Source organism: Sinocyclocheilus grahami, unplaced genomic scaffold, assembly GCF_001515645.1.
Source record: "Sinocyclocheilus grahami isolate Dianchi unplaced genomic scaffold, SAMN03320097.WGS_v1.1 scaffold762.1, whole genome shotgun sequence".
NCBI lineage: Eukaryota > Metazoa > Chordata > Actinopteri > Cypriniformes > Cyprinidae > Sinocyclocheilus > Sinocyclocheilus grahami.
This window is the reverse complement of record NW_015505941.1, coordinates 380339-405841: the sequence shown is the minus strand read 5'-3', so window position 1 is coordinate 405841 and position 25503 is coordinate 380339. Positions and strand designations below refer to the sequence as shown.

At 36.7% G+C, this 25503-nt stretch overlaps 1 protein-coding gene across 1 annotated transcript in view; it reads left to right on the top strand.

The window, feature by feature from the left end:
• The window catches only part of LOC107561271 (piwi-like protein 2), a 37691-nt gene extending 12385 nt beyond the window's left edge, over window positions 1-25306 (top strand). The window contains exons 7-23 of the mRNA XM_016245681.1: window positions 49-166; window positions 251-375; window positions 4310-4390; window positions 4630-4743; window positions 5129-5317; window positions 5561-5645; window positions 9194-9283; window positions 15831-15971; window positions 18066-18179; window positions 19688-19876; window positions 20047-20148; window positions 20735-20851; window positions 21493-21581; window positions 22363-22468; window positions 22622-22875; window positions 23041-23148; window positions 24925-25306. Coding sequence (XP_016101167.1) covers window positions 49-166; window positions 251-375; window positions 4310-4390; window positions 4630-4743; window positions 5129-5317; window positions 5561-5645; window positions 9194-9283; window positions 15831-15971; window positions 18066-18179; window positions 19688-19876; window positions 20047-20148; window positions 20735-20851; window positions 21493-21581; window positions 22363-22468; window positions 22622-22875; window positions 23041-23148; window positions 24925-25081 — 2179 coding nt within the window. The 3' untranslated portion in view covers window positions 25082-25306. The remainder of the gene's footprint in view (window positions 1-48; window positions 167-250; window positions 376-4309; window positions 4391-4629; window positions 4744-5128; window positions 5318-5560; window positions 5646-9193; window positions 9284-15830; window positions 15972-18065; window positions 18180-19687; window positions 19877-20046; window positions 20149-20734; window positions 20852-21492; window positions 21582-22362; window positions 22469-22621; window positions 22876-23040; window positions 23149-24924) is intronic.
• The last annotated feature ends 197 nt before the right edge of the window (window positions 25307-25503 follow it).

The window sequence follows — 25503 nt, the reverse complement described above, 5'->3', positions numbered from 1 at the left end:
TAGAGAAAACATGATTAATGGCATTAATGATCAGCTATTGAATTTCAGCCCGAACGTTGAGTCTCTCGGTATGCGTTTCGGTATGATGAAGGAACATCGGCCTACTACGGGAGAGGTGGTAGCTTTTGACGGATCCATCCTCTATCTGCCCAAACGTCTTGAAGAGGTTCGTGTGCATGTTAGATGTTGTTGTTTTTCACTTTAAACACCCCTAATTACCCAAACTTACCTAGGCTTTGCTGTGTAACAGGTTGTTCATCTTAAAGCTGAGAGAAAAACCGACAATCAAGAGATCGACATCAAGATCCAGTTGACAAAGATTCTGCCACCCAGCTCTGATCTATGTATCCCGTTTTACAACGTGGTCCTAAGGAGGTGTGTATTCTCTATGTATAACATATTGATTCTCAATACACCACAGGTCAGATGTGTTTGTAATTTGTTCTTCCTGTTTTTCTCTTTCATGGCTTGAAATGTCCTCTGAGAGAAAACAAATGTGCCCTTTCATTAATGTATGACCTCACTAATGGTTTGAAATAAGAGTTTGATGTTCACAATGCAAAGCTCCTTCCCTCATTCATCCAGCACGTTCATGGAAACTTAACTGCAAAAACAGGCGAGTCAGAAATAGTTTTGAAATTAGAACCACGAGAAGAATCTTTTGCCTTGGATGAGAGTGTGAACTATGTTATTACATCAAGGTGAGTCACTTATAACAGAGTGACTACAATACCGTTAAATAGTTTGGAGTTGGTAAGAATTTTTTCTTTGTTTTTAAAAAGAATTATCTTATGCTCTCCAAGGCTGCATTTATTTGATCAAAAATAGTCAAAAGTAATTTTGTGAAGTATTGCCATTTAAAATAACTATTTGCTATTTTAATATATTTTAACATTATTAATAATACAAATATTTGATGTATTTTAATCTGAATTTTAAGTATCCATTACTTCAGTCTACATTGCCATGTGATCCTTCAGAGATCATTCTAATCTGCTGATTTGGTTCTCAATCAACTTTTTATTAACTTATTATTATCAATGTTGAATACAGGTGTTTTTCAGGATTCTTTGATTAATAGAAAGTCTTTTTGTTTTTTAAACGTCTCTTCTGTCACCTTTGATCAATTGAATGCATCCTTGCTGAAAAAAAAGAAGTATTAATTGATTTAAAGAGAAGCATCTTACTGATCCTAAACTTTTGAACGGTAGTGTATATCTGAATTCAGCAACACCATAATAATAAAGCAGCAAGTAATAATGCAGCTGTCCCTGTGAAACATTGCAAAGGGAACATACATAGACAAATCCATATAGATCCAAAAGTACTGCAGTATCCTGTGCTATTGTGAAAAATTTCTGATAATGTGTAGTGTCAGACAATTTGTAGTGCTGTTATAAGGGATGAAAACCATGCTGAAATGATTATACTACATTTTAAAAAGTAGTAATTTTGAAAAAATATCATAGATATGCACCATTAAGTCTAAACTGATATTGAAAACCGAAATAAAGTTAAAAAACAAAACTTTGACTAACCCGACCTCAGAGAGAATGTAACATCTCTTTCAGTGTTTTCAGTAGGCATAATTCTTCCCTCTCTGTTACAGACGGATGCATAATTCTTCCCTCTCTTGTAAGACAAAACCCTTAGCAGTCATATCACTCAGCGAATTCCCTCGTGTGATGTCCTGGAGTCTCAGCATTAGGCCTGTCTGAAGTCAACCATGTTTGAAATCTACAATTAGCTGCGGTCTCAATGGAGACTGAACACCCTGTTTGCTCTTGATAGCCAGGAGTGAAAACATGCTCCTGAGAGACCGCTCGGCTGCGCCTGCCTCACTCCATTTCCCTCCACAGTGTCTGCTAAAGATCTGAGATGGGGTCATCAAGCAATTTTGGAAAATTAAATAAGTGTAATCGCATTACGGCCCGTGTGACGTAACAACCCGAAAAGGAATGAAGACTGTGGGTTCCGTTCTGTGTTAAAGCAATATTATGGGTTCAATACAAGTTAAACTCATTCGACAGCATATGTGGCAGCATGTTGATTACCACAAAAATGAATTTTGACTTCAAAAGGCAAAAAGCGAGTTTATTTAGAATAGAAAATTAATGGGACCAGTTTTTGGAGGGTTTAATGTTATGCTTTGATAAAAACTATTATTTGAGCTGTAAAGTTTAAATTGTCGTTTTTGCAGCAGTATGAGGTTCACACAGGTTGTCATGGCAACAAAGTTATAAAAGTTTATGACTAAACGGAAAATGTTAAGCGATTTTAATCACAATAAAAACATATTAATGCCCGTTTACGTCTTGTGCTATATTTAAACAGTAAGTATTTTAATGTTTGTGAAGTTAATGTTTGAAATAATGTGAAGTTAGAATACATTTTTTTGTGGTAATCAAAATGATTTCACGTGTTATTTTAGTATTATTTGTACTATTATAGTAATTATTCATGTTTTTATTTTTTAAATCTTTTTTTCCCCTTTTTATCTTATTTTTTATATTTTCAGTATATTTTCATTTTAATATGTTATATGCTTTTACCATTTCTCTTAGTTTTTGCATTTCTATTTAACTATTTTGTTTTAGTAATTTTACTACTTGCACTTAAGCGTAATGTATTTTAATTTATTGGCAAGGCACATTTATCAAGTTTTTCATTTAAGATTTATATTTTATTTCAGCTCCGTTTCCATAAACTTTTTAGTTAAAGGGTTAGTTCACCCAAAAATGAAAATTTGCCCATAAATTACTCGAGGCATCCTAGGTGTATATGACTTTCTTCTTTCAGACGAATCCAGTCGGGAGTTATATTAAAAATTGTCTTTGATCTTCCAAGCTGTTTAATGGCAGTCAGCGGATGTTGCAGTGCATCAATCCAAAAGAAGTGAAATAAAAAGCGCCCATCCATAATAAAAAGTGCCTCACACGGCTCCGGGGGGTGAACAAAGTCCTCCTGTAGCGAATCGATGTGTTTTTGTACGAAAAATAACCATATTTAAAATGTAATAATCAATTTAATCTAGCTTGTGTTCACTGTTGTACACGGAAGCAGATCCAGGCAGATGACGTATGAGGTCGGCGTTGCGCATGTGCCGCTCAGAAGTGACGAACGCGGAAGCGCAGGGGAGAGATCAAAACAACAGTCACAAATTAGAAGTACAAAACGAGGATTTGTAAAGAAGAATGTTAGAGGATTTCGATATAAGCCAAGAGGAGACTGGTTTTCCTTTGCTAAAGTAAGGAAACTTTGCTTCCTTTGCTCCTGTTAACAAATGTTGGTTTTCACGAAACTCACCAGCGCATGCGCAACGCCGACATCTTACTTCATCCTCCCGGAGCTGCTTCCGTGTACAACTGTTGGCACAAGCTAGATTAAAGTGATTATTACGTTTTGAAAATCAAATACAATTATATATAATTGTATAACTCCGACTAGATTCGTCTGAAAGAAGAAAGTCATATACACCTAGGCAGTTTTCTGATTAGCTTTTTATATGCACAGAAAGAACTATGGCATTACCATAAAGGAACTTGACCAACCACTGCTCATCCATCGTCCAAAAGAGAGGTCCAAACCAGGAGGAAAGGTGAAATAATGCTTATCAGGATTTTTGGAATGGATGGGGGTGCTGTTTTGTTAGCTTATGTTGCGAGTTATTAAAAAGCTTTAGAAATGACAGTGAAAGCTGCATGTCAGTCAGTGGTGGTTTAAATAGCATGAGCTTGACTGAATTCACACTCCGTGCTGTCATATAATTGTATAACTCCGACTAGATTCGTCTGAAAGAAGAAAGTCATATACACCTAGGATGCCTTGAGGGATGGGCTAAATTTCATTTTTGGGTGAACTAACCCTTTAACAGTAACAAAACTGGATTTTACACATGCTTTTAATTAACTTGTACTGACACCAAAATATTCCTTTAATAGCCATTTCAATGTAATCTCCCTCTTCATGTAAATTTGTTTTCATCACAAACAATTTGTAATAATTCTCAGTGGCTGACTACTAATAAGCATTTTATAATTTATGGCCATTATTAAAGCAAATATTTGGTAAGGTATTGGGAAACTGCCAGTTTGAAAACACAACGTGAGCCTGCTGTTGTAGTTAAACTGTTCGCTTATGCACCACATGAGTGCGGTGTGAAACGGGCCGTATTGTTGAGCCCTGTGGAGTATTGCTCCACTTTTTCTGTGCATATGAGACAAGTGAGCTATAATGGCTTGTTGACAGTCAGCTCTGACATCGCTGACTTTTCCTGCTGCTTTCCTCTCATTCTTTCTCTCTGCTCTAGAGTGATGAAATTTCTAGGCCTGAAGCTGGTGGGCAGAAACCATTACGACCCCAACGCTGTTGTGATTCTCGGCAAACACAGGTATTTTGCACTGACCTGATTGTCTGTGATTGCAATCCAACCAAAATTGCTGTGCTCCACATTGTTTGGTTTCACACTGAATAAATCTAGACTCAAGATTCTGTATTTTCCCACCTGACCTATGATTACCAGACACATTTGAAACGTTTCAGCAGCACTTGTAATAATGGTTTGCATAGTGATTCAGGATCCTTGTGATTGTTTGTACCTACTTGTGTTTGTAAATGCGTGTCCATCAGGCTTCAGGTGTGGCCTGGATACTCCACCAGTATCAAGCACACCGATGGTGGCCTCTACCTCATTGTGGATGTCTCGCATAAGGTGCTACGAAACGACTCCGTGCTGGATGTCATGTGAGTTTGACCAGTGTAATCAGTCATTCTGACATGTCGACATGTACGAAGTCATTGCCATTTTGTCAGTTGCGTGCTTCATTCCATTCCAAAGCAGTGTTCCAAAATCTAGCGAGTTGGTGATCTAGAAAAAGAGGAGAATATATACAGTGGTGTGAAAAAGTGAACAAATTTTCATACAGAGACACACCTACTAGAAACCAGGAGCTAGTGATTTAATTGCTGTAAGTGTGTTGACAGCAATTCAGCTCACTAGGTTTTGGATCGGAACTCATATTTATAAAAGATTTTAAATGCATGCTAAAATTTACGCTATACTCAGTTTGCCAAAATCAGTGCAGTGATGCCATTTGCTTAACTATGAAAAACCGTTTGTCTGCTTTAGGAACTTGATTTACCAAGGAAGTCGTACGAGCTTTCAGGACGAATGCACAAAGGAGTTTGTTGGTTCAATCGTCATCACACGCTATAATAACCGCACTTACCGTATCGATGACATCGAGTGGTCCAAGTCTCCCAAAGACACTTTCACCTTGGCTGACGGAACCGTGACCACGTTTGTCGATTACTACAGGTTCATCTGCTATGTGGAGAACCCGCTTCTCTGATTTAAGACCTGAATGCATGTAAAAGACATAACAGCTGGAGCGTAACTTGTATAACTGGATATATACGATGCACATGACATTGCTAAAGTTCATACATTAATAAATAATAGCTCATTTTAATAGCAGAGACAGATATATGCTAGTTTAGAGTGACGAATTACTGTTTTGTTGTTTTTGTCAGTTTTCTGATTAGCTTTTTATATGCACAGAAAGAACTATGGCATTACCATAAAGGAACTTGACCAACCACTGCTCATCCATCGTCCAAAAGAGAGGTCCAAACCAGGAGGAAAGGTGAAATAATGCTTATCAGGATTTTTGGAATGGATGGGGGTGCTGTTTTGTTAGCTTATGTTGCGAGTTATTAAAAAGCTTTAGAAATGACAGTGAAAGCTGCATGTCAGTCAGTGGTGGTTTAAATAGCATGAGCTTGACTGAATTCACACTCCGTGCTGTCATCTAGTGGTGTCATTGGGTACTGTGCTGTAACAGTTTATTTGGCCTGAAAAATGGTAGACAGTCTCTGCATTTTACTATTTATCTATTTAGAATCTATTTATTCTATTTACTATTTTTACTATTTAATATTTATATTAATTTTTTTTTAAGAAAATAATACTTTTTCAACATGAAATTGATCAAAAGTGACAGTAAATATATCTGTTACAAAAGATTTCTATTTCAGTTAAATGCTGTTCTTTTGTACTTCCTGTTCATCAGAGAATCCTGAAAATAATTCCACAAATATGTTAAGCAGCACAACTGTTTGTAATATTGATAATGATAAGAAATGTTCCTTAGGAGCTGCTTCCGTGTACAACTGTTGGCACAAGCTAGATTAAAGTGATTATTACGTTTTGAAAATCAAATACAATTATATATAATTGTATAACTCCGACTAGATTCGTCTGAAAGAAGAAAGTCATATACACCTAGGATGCCTTGAGGGATGGGCTAAATTTCATTTTTGGGTGAACTAACCCTTTAACAGTAACAAAACTGGATTTTACACATGCTTTTAATTAACTTGTACTGACACCAAAATATTCCTTTAATAGCCATTTCAATGTAATCTCCCTCTTCATGTAAATTTGTTTTCATCACAAACAATTTGTAATAATTCTCAGTGGCTGACTACTAATAAGCATTTTATAATTTATGGCCATTATTAAAGCAAATATTTGGTAAGGTATTGGGAAACTGCCAGTTTGAAAACACAACGTGAGCCTGCTGTTGTAGTTAAACTGTTCGCTTATGCACCACATGAGTGCGGTGTGAAACGGGCCGTATTGTTGAGCCCTGTGGAGTATTGCTCCACTTTTTCTGTGCATATGAGACAAGTGAGCTATAATGGCTTGTTGACAGTCAGCTCTGACATCGCTGACTTTTCCTGCTGCTTTCCTCTCATTCTTTCTCTCTGCTCTAGAGTGATGAAATTTCTAGGCCTGAAGCTGGTGGGCAGAAACCATTACGACCCCAACGCTGTTGTGATTCTCGGCAAACACAGGTATTTTGCACTGACCTGATTGTCTGTGATTGCAATCCAACCAAAATTGCTGTGCTCCACATTGTTTGGTTTCACACTGAATAAATCTAGACTCAAGATTCTGTATTTTCCCACCTGACCTATGATTACCAGACACATTTGAAACGTTTCAGCAGCACTTGTAATAATGGTTTGCATAGTGATTCAGGATCCTTGTGATTGTTTGTACCTACTTGTGTTTGTAAATGCGTGTCCATCAGGCTTCAGGTGTGGCCTGGATACTCCACCAGTATCAAGCACACCGATGGTGGCCTCTACCTCATTGTGGATGTCTCGCATAAGGTGCTACGAAACGACTCCGTGCTGGATGTCATGTGAGTTTGACCAGTGTAATCAGTCATTCTGACATGTCGACATGTACGAAGTCATTGCCATTTTGTCAGTTGCGTGCTTCATTCCATTCCAAAGCAGTGTTCCAAAATCTAGCGAGTTGGTGATCTAGAAAAAGAGGAGAATATATACAGTGGTGTGAAAAAGTGAACAAATTTTCATACAGAGACACACCTACTAGAAACCAGGAGCTAGTGATTTAATTGCTGTAAGTGTGTTGACAGCAATTCAGCTCACTAGGTTTTGGATCGGAACTCATATTTATAAAAGATTTTAAATGCATGCTAAAATTTACGCTATACTCAGTTTGCCAAAATCAGTGCAGTGATGCCATTTGCTTAACTATGAAAAACCGTTTGTCTGCTTTAGGAACTTGATTTACCAAGGAAGTCGTACGAGCTTTCAGGACGAATGCACAAAGGAGTTTGTTGGTTCAATCGTCATCACACGCTATAATAACCGCACTTACCGTATCGATGACATCGAGTGGTCCAAGTCTCCCAAAGACACTTTCACCTTGGCTGACGGAACCGTGACCACGTTTGTCGATTACTACAGGTTCATCTGCTATGTGGAGAACCCACTTCTGATTTAAAACCTGAATGCATAAAAGACACGACAGCTGGACCGTAACTTGCATAACTAGATTATGATGCAAATTACATTGTGAAAGCTCGTTATGATGGCAGGGGCAGATTTATGCTAGTTTAAAGTGACAGATTAATGTTTTATTGTTTGTTTTGTCAATTTTCTAATTAGCTTTTTATATGCACAGAAAGAACTATGGCATTACCATAAAGGAACTTGACCAACCACTGCTCATCCATCGTCCAAAAGAGAGGTCCAAACCAGGAGGAAAGGTGAAATAATGCTTATCAGGATTTTTGGAATGGATGGGGGTGCTGTTTTGTTAGCTTATGTTGCGAGTTATTAAAAAGCTTTAGAAATGACAGTGAAAGCTGCATGTCAGTCAGTGGTGGTTTAAATAGCATGAGCTTGACTGAATTCACACTCCGTGCTGTCATCTAGTGGTGTCATTGGGTACTGTGCTGTAACAGTTTATTTGGCCTGAAAAATGGTAGACAGTCTCTGCATTTTACTATTTATCTATTTAGAATCTATTTATTCTATTTACTATTTTTACTATTTAATATTTATATTAATTTTTTTTTAAGAAAATAATACTTTTTCAACATGAAATTGATCAAAAGTGACAGTAAATATATCTGTTACAAAAGATTTCTATTTCAGTTAAATGCTGTTCTTTTGTACTTCCTGTTCATCAGAGAATCCTGAAAATAATTCCACAAATATGTTAAGCAGCACAACTGTTTGTAATATTGATAATGATAAGAAATGTTCCTTAAACACCAAATCAGCATTTTAGAATGATTTCTGAAGGATCATGTGACACTGAAGACTGGAGTAATTGCTGCTGCTCAGCTTTGTCGTCACAGGAATAAATTACCATTTAAAATGTATTTTAAAAAAAAGTTATTTTCAAATGTAATAATAGTAATAATAACTTCTTTCAAAAACATGAATAACTTTAATTACAGAGCAGCATAATGATCTTCGCTGAGAATCAAATTTCAACACGGATTTACATGCTGAAACTAAAAACAGTCACTTCAGCTTTATCTTTGCTCAGTATGCATACTATACACCGCAGAAAGACTAGTACAGTAGTAAGCTGAACATAGAAAATAAATGAAGAAACCCATATTTGTAAAAACCCTTTCCACTTGGATTTAAGATTTTTGCAGCTAAATGAATATGAGTGATGAAGCTTCATCAGCTTATTTCAGTATCAATGAGATACTATTATAGTTTTTATTAATATTGACTGACTTTGTGACAATAGCCATTATTGTCACTGGGAATGTTATCCTGTAGTCTGTGATGAAATTAATACCCTGTGTCACAGTGAAATGTTTGATTGCTTTTTTGATCTGTTTCATAACAGGTTATAACCGGTGAAATCCTGCTGCTGCCGGAACTCTCCTTCATGACCGGCATCCCTGAGAAAATGAGGAAAGACTTCAAAGCCATGAAGGTACGAATAGTTACCAGTAGGGCTGAACGATTAATTGCATTTGCGATAATATCGCGATATGAAAAAACGTGATTTTTCAATCGCAGAGGCTGCGATTACACGGTCACGTGACACGCGAGAGTAAAGAGGCGTGTTCGACTTGAAGATCAGATCGGTGTATGACATCAAAGTACGGCGAGCGAGAGAAAGCATAAGGAGACGTCCGCTCTCTTATAGCTCTCGCAGTGCTTTGATGACACACACCGATCGGTCTAAGCAGCACTGCTTCAAGTCGAGCACGGGTCATCAGCAGAAAAAGAAAAGAAATAAAACAGTAAACAGCCAAAGGACGTAACTTAGAATGGGAGATGGATCGGTTTGTGAAAGCGAAGAGAAAAGCCATAGATGAAGTCGCACAGACCCAGGCAGGTGCTGGTCATTTAAAAGCTAAATGCAGAAAATATGACGAGACATATCTTGCTCTCGGCTTCACTCACCGTGTCTATACCAGACGCCGCAACAGCTCTACACTGGATGTTATGTTTAATCTATCTAATAGTGTGTTGGTCATACTATACAATGATTTATAGTTTGTCTTTGTTGAATAATACAGAACATAAAGAGCTTTTAAAAAAATAATTGCATATTAAATCGCAATATTGGTAAAAAAAACAAAAACACAATTAGATTATTTTCCAAAATCATTCAGCCCTAGTTACCTGTCAAACCAGTCTAAAATAGAGTCAGGTGGGTAAACTCTTTTTATTTTGGAAACTGTTCAGTAGGAGTTGATCGATTGATCGGTTTTGCTGATTAATCGGCACCGATAGTTGATTGCCGGAACTATCGGCTATCAGCAAAAATCCATGCCGATAATTTTTCCGGGTTGTGTCCATTGCTGGCGCAGCTGAGAAGTTCCACTGTCATTATACAGTACGAGAGCGGCCTCAAGAGGCGGAATCACTGACGGTATGTGCTGTTTGTTTTGACACATGACACTGCGCGCTGCACAGAGCGGGATAATTCAGATGCGGATGTAAAACAGTAGGGGTTGAACGACTCCAGATTTTTTAAAGTCGACATTTATGTGATGAAAGTCGAGTCGATGTTGACTAGTCACTGATGACGTTATTAATGAGCAAATAAGCCTGAACCTTGAGGTGAGACTTGGACACCTTGTGCACAGCTATGGCATCTGATACAGCGCTGCCCACATGGCTATTGCTCCAATAACAGCTCATTTTTATCAGTTCTTTTGTCTTTGGGTCATTATATTTCACAGATTTCTGCTCGTTCTAAATCAGATACAGATAAAGTAGCACAGTAAAGATTACATTTATTAATGCATTAGTGAGATAGCGACTGGTTGCGTTTCCCACTATTACTGAAGCTTTGGGTTATAGTTACTAAGAAATATATGTTAGAACTTTTCAGTTTCTAAGCTAATTTATGGAGAAATCACAGAACCGTGTTGACAATACATTTCCGCGCTACTGAATGATTCTGAACGGCGATACCTGTACAATAAGCTATTTAAAACGAGCATTCTCCTGTTCAATTTTGAGCATCCTGATGGTATAATCTTGTAGAGCGCTTTTGGAGTAGGGGTGTAAGAAAATATCGATACATGTGAGTATCACGATTTTTTGTTTGCTAATACTGTATCGATTCTCAAAAACGGAATATCGATATTAAAAAAAATTTTTTTTTAAATCATACAAGATTCATGTCAGTTGTTTCGTTTTGAGTTTATACCCTCACCGCTAGATAGCAGTCTTCATCTCTGAACTTAAACAGTGACAGGAAAAAGCCTACTAGCATTAGGACACGTCACTAATGTTCGCGTTAATATAGTTCGCTGCTAGTAATGGAGAATTAAAGATTTGTTCCAGTTCCCGTTTTGGTGTACAAAGCTGAAGTGTGGTGTCATTTGGGCTTTTAATGTCTACCGCGGGACCGTGGCGCGGGCGACGCCTCGGTTCCGCCACTTGCCGCATCCCGTGTGAAGAGCCACGTCCTCGTGGTGGGGGCATTTTGTGCAGTTGGGGCGGTGCTTGCATCGCGGTATCTCCGCGATTCCATGCGGAACAAACATACAAACTGAAAAACCTGTGAAATCCAAGTGGAAAGGTTCTGAGAATGCTTAACATCTGTATTTATTTTATTGTTATTGTTTTTAAATTGTTTTGTTTTCTTTAGAAATCCTGCAAGCACTTTATTTTTCATTGATATTTAATATAGTTCGCTGCTAGTAATGGAGAATTAAAGATTTGTTCCAGTTCCCGTTTTGGTGTACAAAGCTGAAGTGTGGTGTCATTTGGGCTTTTAATGTCTACCGCGGGACCGTGGCGCGGGCGACGCCTCGGTTCCGCCACTTGCCGCATCCCGTGTGAAGAGCCACGTCCTCGTGGTGGGGGCATTTTGTGCAGTTGGGGCGGTGCTTGCATCGCGGTATCTCCGCGATTCCATGCGGAACAAACATACAAACTGAAAAACCTGTGAAATCCAAGTGGAAAGGTTCTGAGAATGCTTAACATCTGTATTTATTTTATTGTTATTGTTTTTAAATTGTTTTGTTTTCTTTAGAAATCCTGCAAGCACTTTATTTTTCATTGATATTAAGCAGATGTAATTATTTTGTTCAGATCAAAATGTTATGATATTGTATGTTACAATTGTAAACTTAAAATGTGAATCTTTAAAGCAGGGTCTAAAAATATATATGGTCTTTTTATAAAATACATATTATACATTTAACTAAAGGATCCTGCAAGCACTTAAATTTTTTTCCCCTTGATTCGTACTGCACAAAAAGTGTTTCAATAACGTTGAATGTTACAGGGACTGATTATTGCAAATTCAGATCCCACTGTGTTCTGGTTAAATTATTTATTTATTTTATGTATTTATTTATTGCTAAGATTTGCATATGGTGGTGTGTTCTTTATGATAGCTTTCCTAATAATACAGTGGGGCAAAAAAGTATTTAGTCAGCCACCAATTGTGCAAGGACCTCTGTCATTGCCAACAAAGGGTATATAACAAAGTATTGAGATGAAATTTTGTTATTGACCAAATACTTATTTTCCACCATAATTTGCAAATAAATTCTTTAAAAATCCTACAATGTGATTTTCTGGATTTTTTTTCTCATTTTGTCTCTCATAGTTGAGGTATACCTATGATGAAAATTACAGGCCTCTCTCATCTTTTTAAGTGGGAGAACTTGCACAATTGGTGGCTGACTAAATACTTTTTTTCCCCACTGTATATCCTATTCCTAAAATAAGAAATATCCCAATATATATTTTCTTACATCTTTCTTACAGTATCGCAACATATCGTATCGCAACCCCTGTATCGTGATGCGTATCGTATCGCCAGATTCTTGCCAATACACAGCCCTATTTTGGAGTATGCATTTATTTGTCATTTTAACGGTTTGAAAACCGAGTGTAAATGTGGACTTCAAAGATTTCTTATCCTTTTGCACCCTCTGCTTGTCTACTGCACCTCTGCCAACTAGTCGACATCAAGCTTGAAGCATCATGGCAGAGCATTAAAGTCGACTAGTCAGCTAGTCTGTGCAACCCCTAGTATACAGTATATAATAGTGCATGTTTTCATATCTTTACTACTTAATTTTTGACTAGATATTGAATTAGTAGAGAAAGTAGCAGTTTGCTTTCAAGGGCCATTCACACAGTGAACTCTTGGCGGTTTGGTGTTTTAGTGTTTTAGACCGCCGCTTGATTTAAATGTGATGTGTCCGGTGTGTGTGTGATTCTTGCGAGCTCTCCTAGACACGCGATTTTGCCCGGTGAGTGACTAACATATTTTGTTATTTTCATTAGATAATCAAGTGTTCTAAAATAGAAGTAAATAAAGTGTGAAAGTATACATACAATATCCATATATGGGCCATTCTACAGAATTGGTCCAAAGTCAGAATTAAAAACGTCTTGAAAAAAATTTTTATTTTCAAAAAACAATATGGGGGTGCTGTGTGTACATTAATGAGGAAAAAAAATTTACTTAAATGATTTTTGCAAATGGCTGCAATATAACAGAGTGAAAAATTTAAGGGGGTCTGAATACTTTCCGTACCCACTGTATGTATGCAAATTGTATAATATCCAAGGTAGGCATTTCTAGTAATTGTGCAGTTAATTCTCATATTGTATTTTCAGAAAGTTTTGGTATATTTGTCCTCTCCCCAAATTTGTCACTACCGAAACACATAATTTAATTCGAAGGGTTATATTGACCTATTAATATTTTGCATATTATACATCTACATTGTAAATATATTTTTTTGCTATTTTCTTTTTTTTTCAGAGGTAAATCAATAACAATTAGATTTTAACAATATTTCAAGTGAAATTTATGAGATTTGTTTTATTTTTAATTAGTGCTGGGCGGTATGACCAAAAATTTATATCACGGTATTTTTCAAAATTATATCGGTTTCACTGTTTTTTTTTTTTCATGCGTGACCAGGTGTTAACCATATTTTCTACTGATTGAGAGAGGAAATACTGCAGTATATTGACTTAGAATGCCCTATTTTACTGTCATGATGAGTGAATATTGTCAAAAATACCACACTAAATAGTGACTAAACACGACCCCTTTTAATACATGTGAACCAGGAGTCACTCTCATTTATAATCGCGGCATCGTCTGATAAAATCAACATGCATCTACACTAAAGAGCGGCTATACGGTTGTTTTGGCTATATTACTTTTTTGTCTCATGCAGCGCACTGCTTGCATCTGAGTAACAAACTAAAAAAAACAAACTAAAAAGTGCATGTGATATTAACAGACGAACTATGCTCATTTATAATTCCAAACAATCAGTTAGCGACAGGTGCTAGAAAATGCTGTTTTGTACTCATTTATTGACGAGTCGGCTGCGGTGCGGCCAACTGAATGCGCTGCTTCTCTGCCGCTCACTGCACAGAACAGACGCCGAGAGAGGTGACACTTCTCCGGGAAAGTCAGACCTCGCGTTCGCAGGACAGCACTGGCGAAATCTTCCAACTGAACCATAGCTAAGGTTTATCCAAAAAAGTCGCTAGGTTTGTCAGTATGAATATTCTTTGGAAAAAAGCTGCTAAAAGGGTCTGAAAGTTGCCAAATCTAGTGCTAAAGTCGCGCTTGTGTGTGTGTGAGACGCGGGAGCTGATGGCAGGGGGCGGTGGATATTTGTGGCGTTCAATGTGGATATTGTGGATGAGCTCTTCTGTCATCACGTTCTATTAGTTCTACAGCTTCAGTTAAGGAAACTTTCACGCTTAGTAACACATACAGCTGTTCCCTCACCACAGTGCAACAGTGAAAAGGGACCCCTTTCAAACAGTGTCGCGTTCCGAACATTGTTTAAGCAACATACTTTTTTACGTATTTTAAAAATTCATATCATAACAAAAATAAATACCGGTATTCGGTATGAACCGGTATACCGCCCAGCACTATTTTTAATCAAATTTTTCTTTGTAAAAGGCAAAAAGTTGATTATACTGATTTCAAAGTTAAGGATTCATTAGTTTGAATATACTTTGAACCAAAAACTATCATAACATCTTAGTTGATAATTCAGTATACTTTATTTTTGACAAAACATCCCATGTTTCAGTAGTGAATGCACATTTTCGGTAGTGACAGTAATACTTTGGTAGCGACCACATCACATTACAGAATTTTTACTTTTAACTAAAACACTACTAGAAAATATTTCCCCCAAATATGAGGATTATGTGTTCCCTTTTGTCACTACCGAAAAAATTAGGAAATGTTTCGGTCGTGACCGTTTCGGTAGTGACAATAAAAGTCGTAATTTACAAAGAAAATATAAAATATTTTTTTGAACTTCACTTTTTAAAAGAATCAAAAAGATATTTTTAAAAACAACAATGGAAAAAAAATACAAAAATTATTTCAATATCATTTCATAAGTTAAAATGTAGGTTGTTAGGGTTTGGGACAGCCACCTACCAAGTGAAAGTACCCAATAAATGATGATTTTATATATATTAAGCTTACGAATATTTTAAATATTATTGTGGGTTTCAATAGAGAATAGAAGGATCTTACTAAACATCTAAGATTTGGATACTTAAATGTGTTTTTTTGGTTGTGGGACAGCAGTTTGGACCAATTCTGTAGAATGGCCCATATATGTAATTTCAATGCTGTGGCCTTTATATAGAAATTTAAAGATGGCAATCTTTAAGCATGACTGTTGAAGTGAAATGGTAACACATTACAATAAGACTCCATTTGTAACATTAACTAAGGTTGATAAAAGTTGTAGAAGTATTGTTCCTTGTTTCCTTTAATTTAAAAATTGACTATTACATTTTTTACATTTTAAAGTTGGTTCTGTTAACATTAGTTAATGAACTATTTTAGTTTTTGTTCAGTATCCATTTTAAAAACTATCGGTTGATTAATCGTATCGGCCAGTGTGGTTCTGCCTAGCTATCGGAATCGGTAAAATCCATCGGACAACCTCTACTGTTCAGATTCAGGTTTATTTCAAACTGTTCGTCTTGTGTTTCAGGATCTGACCATGCACATCAATGTGGGAGCCGAGCAACACACCCAGAGTCTCAAACAACTGCTGCACAACATCAACAGTAATAATGAAGGTGTCTCAGAGCTGGCCCGCTGGGGCCTCAGCATCAGCCAAGAGATTCTAGTGGTGAGAATGGAAACACGCACCTTCATTGAGAGTGTAGAGCCTTTTGTGTCTTAGATGCATCCACTGCTCCATCAGGTCCTCCAACAATACCAAAGCAGAAATATGTTCATGTTCAACTCATACCTGAATAGCTCCAATTAAATTGTGTCATTCATTCTATATATGTATCTACGTTACCACAAGTTTGGGGTTGGTAATATTTTTGGGATTTTGAAAGTCGTCAGAAAAAGGCTCACCAGGGCTGTATTTATTTTATCAAAACAGTAATACTGTGAAATATTATGAAAATTTTAAATGGCTGTTTTCTATTTCATTATATTTGAAAATGTAATATATTCCTGTGATGGTGAATCTGAATCTTAAGCAGCCATTACTCTAGTCTTCAGTGTCACATCATCCTTCAAGAGTTAGTTCACCCAAAAATGGATTCGCTACAAGGGGCCTTTATTCATCCCCCAGAGCCGTCTGCGGCACGTTTTATGATGAATACGTGAGCTTTATTTGACGACTTGTGGACTGTTCAACTGCAACACCCGCTGAGTGCCATTAAACAGCTTGAAAGATCAAAGACAATTTTTAATATAACTCTGACTGGATTCGTCTGAAAGAAGAAAGTCATATACACCTAGGATGCTTCGAGGGTAAGTAAAACACAAGCTAAATTTCATTTTTGGGTGAACTAACCCTTTCAGAAATCATTCTAAAATGCTGATTTGGTGCTGAAGACACGTTATTTTATTATCAATGTTGAAAAGAGTTGTGCTGCTTCATGTTTTTGTGGTTAAAAATCAGGTTTGAAGAATCACTAATGTTGACACATACTGGTCACTGGATTTGGTGTTAACCCTTTTAATTAATTGTATTAACTGTATTGATTTGCCTACTGTCTTTTTTGTTCATATTGATGACAACCTCTACTGTTCAGATTCAGGTTTATTTCAAACTGTTCGTCTTGTGTTTCAGGATCTGACCATGCACATCAATGTGGGAGCCGAGCAACACACCCAGAGTCTCAAACAACTGCTGCACAACATCAACAGTAATAATGAAGGTGTCTCAGAGCTGGCCCGCTGGGGCCTCAGCATCAGCCAAGAGATTCTAGTGGTGAGAATGGAAACACGCACCTTCATTGAGAGTGTAGAGCCTTTTGTGTCTTAGATGCATCCACTGCTCCATCAGGTCCTCCAACAATACCAAAGCAGAAATATGTTCATGTTCAACTCATACCTGAATAGCTCCAATTAAATTGTGTCATTCATTCTATATATGTATCTACGTTACCACAAGTTTGGGGTTGGTAATATTTTTGGGATTTTGAAAGTCGTCAGAAAAAGGCTCACCAGGGCTGTATTTATTTTATCAAAACAGTAATACTGTGAAATATTATGAAAATTTTAAATGGCTGTTTTCTATTTCATTATATTTGAAAATGTAATATATTCCTGTGATGGTGAATCTGAATCTTAAGCAGCCATTACTCTAGTCTTCAGTGTCACATCATCCTTCAAGGGTTAGTTCACCCAAAAATGGATTCGCTACAAGGGGCCTTTATTCATCCCCCAGAGCCGTCTGCGGCACGTTTTATGATGAATACGTGAGCTTTATTTGACGACTTGTGGACTGTTCAACTGCAACACCCGCTGAGTGCCATTAAACAGCTTGAAAGATCAAAGACAATTTTTAATATAACTCTGACTGGATTCGTCTGAAAGAAGAAAGTCATATACACCTAGGATGCTTCGAGGGTAAGTAAAACACAAGCTAAATTTCATTTTTGGGTGAACTAACCCTTTCAGAAATCATTCTAAAATGCTGATTTGGTGCTGAAGACACGTTATTTTATTATCAATGTTGAAAAGAGTTGTGCTGCTTCATGTTTTTGTGGTTAAAAATCAGGGAGAAAAAAAGGTATCAAATGCAACTAGGTTTGAAGAATCACTAATGTTGACACATACTGGTCACTGGATTTGGTGTTAACCCTTTTAATTAATTGTATTAACTGTATTGATTTGCCTACTGTCTTTTTTGTTCATATTGATCCACTGGTATGTTTGTAGCTTACTTGGATTACTTAAAAATTTTGTTTCTACACAGACTCAAGGAAGAACTCTGCCCAGCGAGACCATCTGCTTGCATTCTGCTTCTTTTGTCACCTCTCCGTCAGTAGACTGGTCCAGAGAGGTGGTTCGAGACTCCTCCATCAGCACTGTGAGTCGGCACAATCAGAGAGCTCGGACACAGCGCAGGGTGTTTGAACAAATCACTGTGAGTTTGGTTTGTGGGGGAGTGCACACGTGCAGCGGGCACATGTCAGACTGATCAGAGGAGGTGTACTGCAGAACCTGCATATTTTCAAAGGCTGGAGGTCTCGCACCACAGAAAGAGAACAGCCTTGTTTGGATTGAGTGAAAGAAATGTGTGGATTGAATTCACACATTTTGTTTGAGGCACATCACACCAAGGTATTAAAGGGGTCATGAATTTTAAAATTATTTTATAACGTTTCCTGAGGTGCACTTATATTCTTAATATGGTTCATCAGAATCAGTAATAATTTAGATACAAAAAAGTAATTTTCTACCCTGAACTTAGCCCTCTGATTTAAATGCACTGTTGAAAGGGCATGTCTGCTGTGAGACTTCATTGTAAACGCCCACTGCTTTGATTGGCTAACATCTTTGCATATGAAATGAGCATGACATGTGGAACTCTCTCAAACTATTAATGTGTTTTAACTATAACAGCCACCAAGATGACCTAATCGTGAAAATAGCATTATATTTAGAACTACTTCAAAGGTTGTAGCGCTGCGCACTGTAGGCGAGCATAGTCATGTCAACTGAGCACACGATGCAATGATCTCCTTATTGCAATGCAATTTCTGCAATCTCACAAATATTTTCACCATAACTAACACAGTGAAAAATTGACCAGTGTAAACTGTCATACAGCTTTTCCTTGGTTATCGCTGTAAACAAAGCAACGCTGCGCTTATAAATACTACTTTATTATGCATTATACACAGGCAAGATGAAAAGAAAATATCATCTAAACTTTTATGAAGACAGTCAGTTCCCCTCAGATACATTCATATAAACCCCCAACTGTATCGCCATTCATTTAACATCTCAACCGACTTGAATCGGCACATATTTTTATCAATTTTTCAACCACTTCGGGGTGCATCTTTACATCCCTTCACAGATCATGATGCTCATTAAATGCAGTTTCAGATTTTTATAACATGTTTCTCTAGGTTAGTTTATAAAGTTTGCAAAGATTTTAAGACATTAATAAATGTAAGTGCAAGGGGCATGTCAAGGAGAATCGTGACATCACACGATTCCAAATCCAGTGAATCAGAATCACGTAGCTGGACCAATTAAGTCTGATTTCTGAATAAAATGACTCTTACAAGCTGGTTTGTTTTAGTGAATCAGAAATATACCGCTGGACCAGTGAATTCTGATTCCTGAGCAAAATGACCCTTATGAACTTGTTCTTTTTTGTTAATCAAAATGAATGACTCTTATTATCTATTTTAGTGAATCTACAGAATTAGTCTCTGACTGAACTGAAAAGATGATCATTATACTATAAAAATTATCTTTGGATGTTTTGAACGTGACAAAATCGAAAGACCCAATCAGTCATTCTCTCACATTGCTCTTATGTAGTTCTTTCTATCTATTTGTCTCCGGATTCTTCTCTGTCAGGTCCCTCTGAACTGTTGGGCTGTTTTCTATCCCCGGCGGGCAACTGATCAGGCTGAGGAGCTGGTGACTACTTTTACAAGAGTAGCCGGACCAATGGGAATCAGAATCGAGCGGCCAATCCGTGTAGAGCTACGGGATGATCGAACCGAAACTTTCATCAAGAGCATTCACTCTCAACTCTCCAGTGAGGTGGGGAAGTGAACTACACAGAGAGACATGGAAAAACTGATGAGAGCTGTGAAAAGTTTACTTAAGAACATGTTACTCTCTGTGGGCCATGGTTCTTTTGGCTTTGTAGTACATTGAGTATTATCTAAATACCATATAGTGTATAGTATGTTCTCTCTCCTGGTTTTCAGCCCCGTGTGCAGCTGGTCGTGTGCATCATGACCGGAAACAGAGACGACCTGTACAGCGCCATCAAAAAGCTCTGCTGCATCCAGAGTCCCGTACCATCACAGGTTTCATTAAAACACAATTTCTTTGCATTTTATAGTTCAGTTGCTGTTTATGTAACATATAAACTACCCTTCAAAAGTTGATTGGGTTGATAAGATTTTTTAAGATGTTTTTGGAAGAAGTCTCTTACCAGGGCTACATTTATTTGATGAAAAAGCAGTAATATTGTGTAATATTGTGATACTATTTTATTATATTTTAAAATACAATTTATTCCTTTGATGCAATGCTGATTTTTCAGTATTATTACTCCTGTCTTCAGTGGCAGTGTAAAAAGTCAGCCTTTAAAACGGTATTGTTAGTTATTTAAATGTTTTTGCCTGAAAGATAATATCTTTAATTCTGATAATGGTTGAGTATTTCCACGCGAGACAGAATATACAGCAGGAGGTATATGTAGGGCAGGACCACCTTCACCTTCAACAGTCATTTGTACCGAAATTCAGTTTTGCATCATTTTAATAAATTTTTTAATCCCATGTCAGTGGAATTATTTAGCTGTTTTTTGCCTTGCCTGTTTGTGGCAAACGGCATGTATTCGTATTAGACATTTCATATCATGTCTGAATCTGTGACACTTATTCCCAGGCCATTAACGTGCGGACCATCTCCCAGCCGCAGAAGCTCCGCAGCATCGCTCAAAAGATCCTTCTGCAGATTAACTGCAAACTGGGAGGAGAGCTGTGGACGGTAAATGTTCCTCTGGTGAGTGTGTGCTAATCAGACCTTTTTCCCCACGGATGGCCCTGGAGTTATCGTATCGTATGTCACTCTTGATTAAAAAATGCTAAGTAAATATGCTTAAGGAAATACAGCGTATCGGGAATGAACCAAAAAGTGGTCACTGCGCAGTGAGAATTGATATATGATAGCTAGGTGTGATCCATTTTCTGGTAAATTGTAGTTTTTATTTTTTTTAACACATTGATGGTCAAATTTCAATGTTTATTCCTAGGTTCACATCTTGACTTTCTTCTTAAGTATAAAGCTCTGTTCCCCCACATTTAAAAAGAGACTTTATTACCTTGACAACAGCAGCCACAAACTCATTAATAGTCTTGAGTTGGTGGGAGAACATTTAAATATCATTAATATTAAAATATAATTAATATTAAATCTTTTTAAAACTTTACTTGTTTTCAAACTTTAATTATATTTGTTCACGAAATAACCTGCAATAGATCAAATATGATGTAAAGCACGATGAAGAAAAAAGGCAAAAGTGAACTTAATGCATTATTCCTTTGAATGGTATTGATGTTGGATTGTTGCAGCAAATAAATATCAGCAAACAGTATATTAACTAAAGGGATAACTTCTAACCACTGTAGTTTTCATTTGAACAGAAATACCTGATGGTGATTGGGGTGGATGTTCACCATGACGTAAGCAAGAAGAGCAGATCTGTCATGGGCTTCGTGGCAAGTCTCAACAGGTAAATTAAAACTGCCCAAAACGAATGTTCAGAAGTCTCTTGTGCTCACCAAGGCTGCATTTATTTGATCCAAAAATAACAATAATTGTGAAATAATACAATTAAAAATGTCTTTTGGATGATCCTTCAAAATATTTTACTTTTTTTTTTTTTCCAGGATTCTTTGATGGATAGAAAGTTCAAAGAACAGCATTTTTAAATACTTTTTTTTTTTTGTGGAAATATTATAAACATACAAAATCATATTAATCAAATTATTGTGTCCTTGCTGAATTAATGTATTATTCATTTTATTTATTTATTTATTTTTTAATAAAAAAAGTCTTATCCCAGACTTTTTAATGATAGTGTTACAAACAAACAATTTTCATCTGTATTATGACATATATCTGAGTGTAACGGGGGAAAATCCAGTGACATTTTCATTAAATATTATTAGGTCAAAAAATAAATGCATTTAAAAATGTAACGTACGCATGGATGAACTGTTTACAATAGCATCTATGACATGCATTTACAAAACAGATATGGTACATTTTCATTTTATGCCAGTTTTAGATATTGCCCCAATAATAAATTCAATGTAGTAGCTGATGTCTACTAATATAATTGTAACTAAAACTGTAGAAAAACTTGTCAAGCCACTCATAATTTAAACTAGGTTCCCCGACAGTGTGAATACAGCGAGCTGTTAATAGGGTGCAGAAATTAAAATATGTTTTGCTTACATGCAGCAGAGATCTGTGAATCAGGCCTAACCCTGTTTATTGTCCCGGTGTAGCATGCTGACCAAATGGTACTCCAGAGTTACTTTCCAAATGCCTCACGAGGAGATAATCAATGGCTTCAGAGTCTGTCTGCTGGCTGCCCTGCAGAAATACTACGAGGTAATGAGGCATATCTACAAACTTTAATCTTAATCAACTAAAATAAAGGCTCTACAAGTCAAATGATGCTTGTAGCTTTTTCAAGATGCTACCGCTTCAATCTGTCTAATAAATGTTGTAGAGAAATTTATTTTACCCACTTTTTACAAACAGGTGAACCACGCCTTCCCTGAGAAGATTGTCATCTATCGCGACGGCGTGTCAGATGGACAGCTAAAGACCGTGGAGCTTTACGAGATCCCTCAGGTTCTAAAATGCTTCGAGACCATCCCGAACTACGAACCTAAGCTGGCTTTCATCGTGGTGCAGAAAAGAATCAGCACCACCCTGTACTCCTATGGATCAGAGCACTTCGGCACACCCTCTCCGGGAACTGTACTGGACCACACTGTCACAAACAGAGACTGGTTGGTTTACAAGAGCTGAAGCTTGTGCTCCATGTGCAGCCCAGGTTTCTGCAAACAGCTTTAGCAACTAGATGTGCAAAGCTTTGCAGAAATGAGATCTAGTCAAGTGCATTAGCAGGAGAAAATAAAATGTGGTATGTGAATTGACATGTTTCTTCTCTACAGGGTGGACTTCTACCTAATGGCACATTCGATTCGACAGGGTTGCGGCCTGCCCACTCATTACATAGCAGTGCACAACACCGCAAACCTCACCCCTGACCACTTACAGAGGTAAGAAATTGGTTTGGTTTAGCTTGTATGTATGCAAAGGGTCTGAATACTTAGGACCATGTGATATTTCAGTTTTTCTTTTTTAATAAATCTGCAAAAATGTCAACAATTCTGTGTTTTTCTGTCAATATGGGGGTGCTGTGTGTACATTAATGAGGAAAAAAATTAACTTAAATGATTTTAGCAAATGGCTGCAATATAACAAAGAGTGAAAAATTTAAGGGGGTCTGAATACTTTCCGTACACACTGTATATGAGCTCAAAATAAACTTAGATTTAATTTAAACTGAGAGAGCTGTATTACTGTATACAACATTAATGTATTAAAGAAATGGGTAATGTGATATTTATTGTAATGGGTTTATACAAAGATTGGTTTAGAACCACATTTTTATGTTAATGTTCAAAAATGATGACACATTTTTTGTAATGTTAAAAGACTAAATTTACCCATTTATCCACAGAAATTGGTAACTGAGGCTTCAGTATTAGTATTGGCAATATTTGCCTTCATTCTTAGTAATTAGTAAAAGATGCCACTAAAATAATTACGTATAATAATTAATAAATATATAAAATATAACATCTTGTTGTTTCTACTTTAATTTGGAGATTCAATGTGAAAATATATTTATGATTGCATATTATAATGTTATGTGCAATTAATCACTTATAATTACAGAATTTGACAGCATTTTGACGATTGGCAGCACTAATCTATATATCCTCCTGAGAACCAGAAATGAAAAAATTTGTGAATTTAGTATTTTTTCATGTCACTACGTTGTTTAGAGCATAAGAAAAAAATGGTAAAATAACATTTTTTAAAAATTATATTTTATTCATAAGTTATGATATGTCCTCTGTAGAGGACACCAGGACTCAGTTTTTCTAAAAAATAAAATGACAAGAGTAGACATGAAAAGGAAAAAACAATGGGAATTTTTTTTTAATCGCCAATAAATTTTTAGGTTTCAGGATTTTTTTATAACTAACTTTAAGGATGGTTCTCAACTATGTTATAAAATATATAACAAAATGATTTGATATACCATTTTGCTTTATGCAATATGTGTGTAAAAATTCCATAAACTGGTTTTCCCATTAAGCACAATGTTATCTATACACTGCATCTAATTTGCATATTAAAGTGCTGTTGGGACAGCATGTTGAAAAAAGAAGTGTAATAATGGGAGTAGTCATTGGCCAGATTTTCATAATAATATCTAATATTTCATAAGAATATTGATACATAATTTGTTTTCCTATTCAATTCTTTTGTCTCCCAAAATGTATAATAAACATGCTTTTAGTCCTGGTGTCCTCTACAGTGGACATGTATGAAATGATGTCCTGTTTCGTAACAGAAGGTCATATTTTGATTTGAAACCCCATAACATTTTCCTGAGATGGTGATTTATGACAAACAATTTGAAAATGAATCAGATTTAAATTATAATTACAAAATATTATCATATTTCCATAAGGATGTACAATTGTATCACTAAATTAATGTCAGCCATTTTTAAAAACCAAGGAGAGGGAGTGGTCATGGTGAAACAGCCAATAATTTTGCATCTCTGGAAAGCCCTGAATGTGGTCTGTACAGGACATCCAGACTTAAAACTGTGGCATGTGAGGTCTCAGAGAAATTCACTCAAATATAATGTCCACTACAGAGGCAAAAACTCCATAGCTGGGTCTCAGGAGGATATTACAATTAAAAGTAAAAAAAGAAGTATGTATCATTTATTTACTTATTTATTTTAATCACAGGTTGACTTTCAAAATGTGCCATCTGTACTGGAACTGGCCCGGAACCATACGTGTTCCTGCACCGTGCAAATACGCCCACAAACTGGCCTTCCTGTCTGGCCAGTACCTGCATTCAGAGCCTGCCATCCAGCTCTCAGAGAAACTGTTCTTTCTGTAAATGATACCTGTTCAGCATCTCAACCAGATGGTAGATTTCATATGAGTCTCTGACTTTCGTTCTTGGTTTTTTTTGTTTTTGATTGCTGTTCTTAAGAAGTACTGTTCAGAATGTTCTTTGCATGTCATCCAAAACAACGTCCAAGGTTTTTTTTTTTTCCCCCTGTAACTCTTAGTTGTTCGTTTTAGTGGAGCATTACTAAATAAAGTGCATGCCACACTTTAATTTTCCCATGTCTGTCTCATCAGTGATTGTGTGAAATAATGCTCTAGTGCAGGGGTGGCGAACGTCGGTCCTGGAGAGCCGCAGCCCTGCAGAGTTTTGCGTCAACCCTAATCAAACACACCTGAACAAGCTAATCAAGGTCTGAAGGGTTACTAGAAAGCTACAGGCAGGTGAGTTTTAATTAGGGTTGGAGCTGT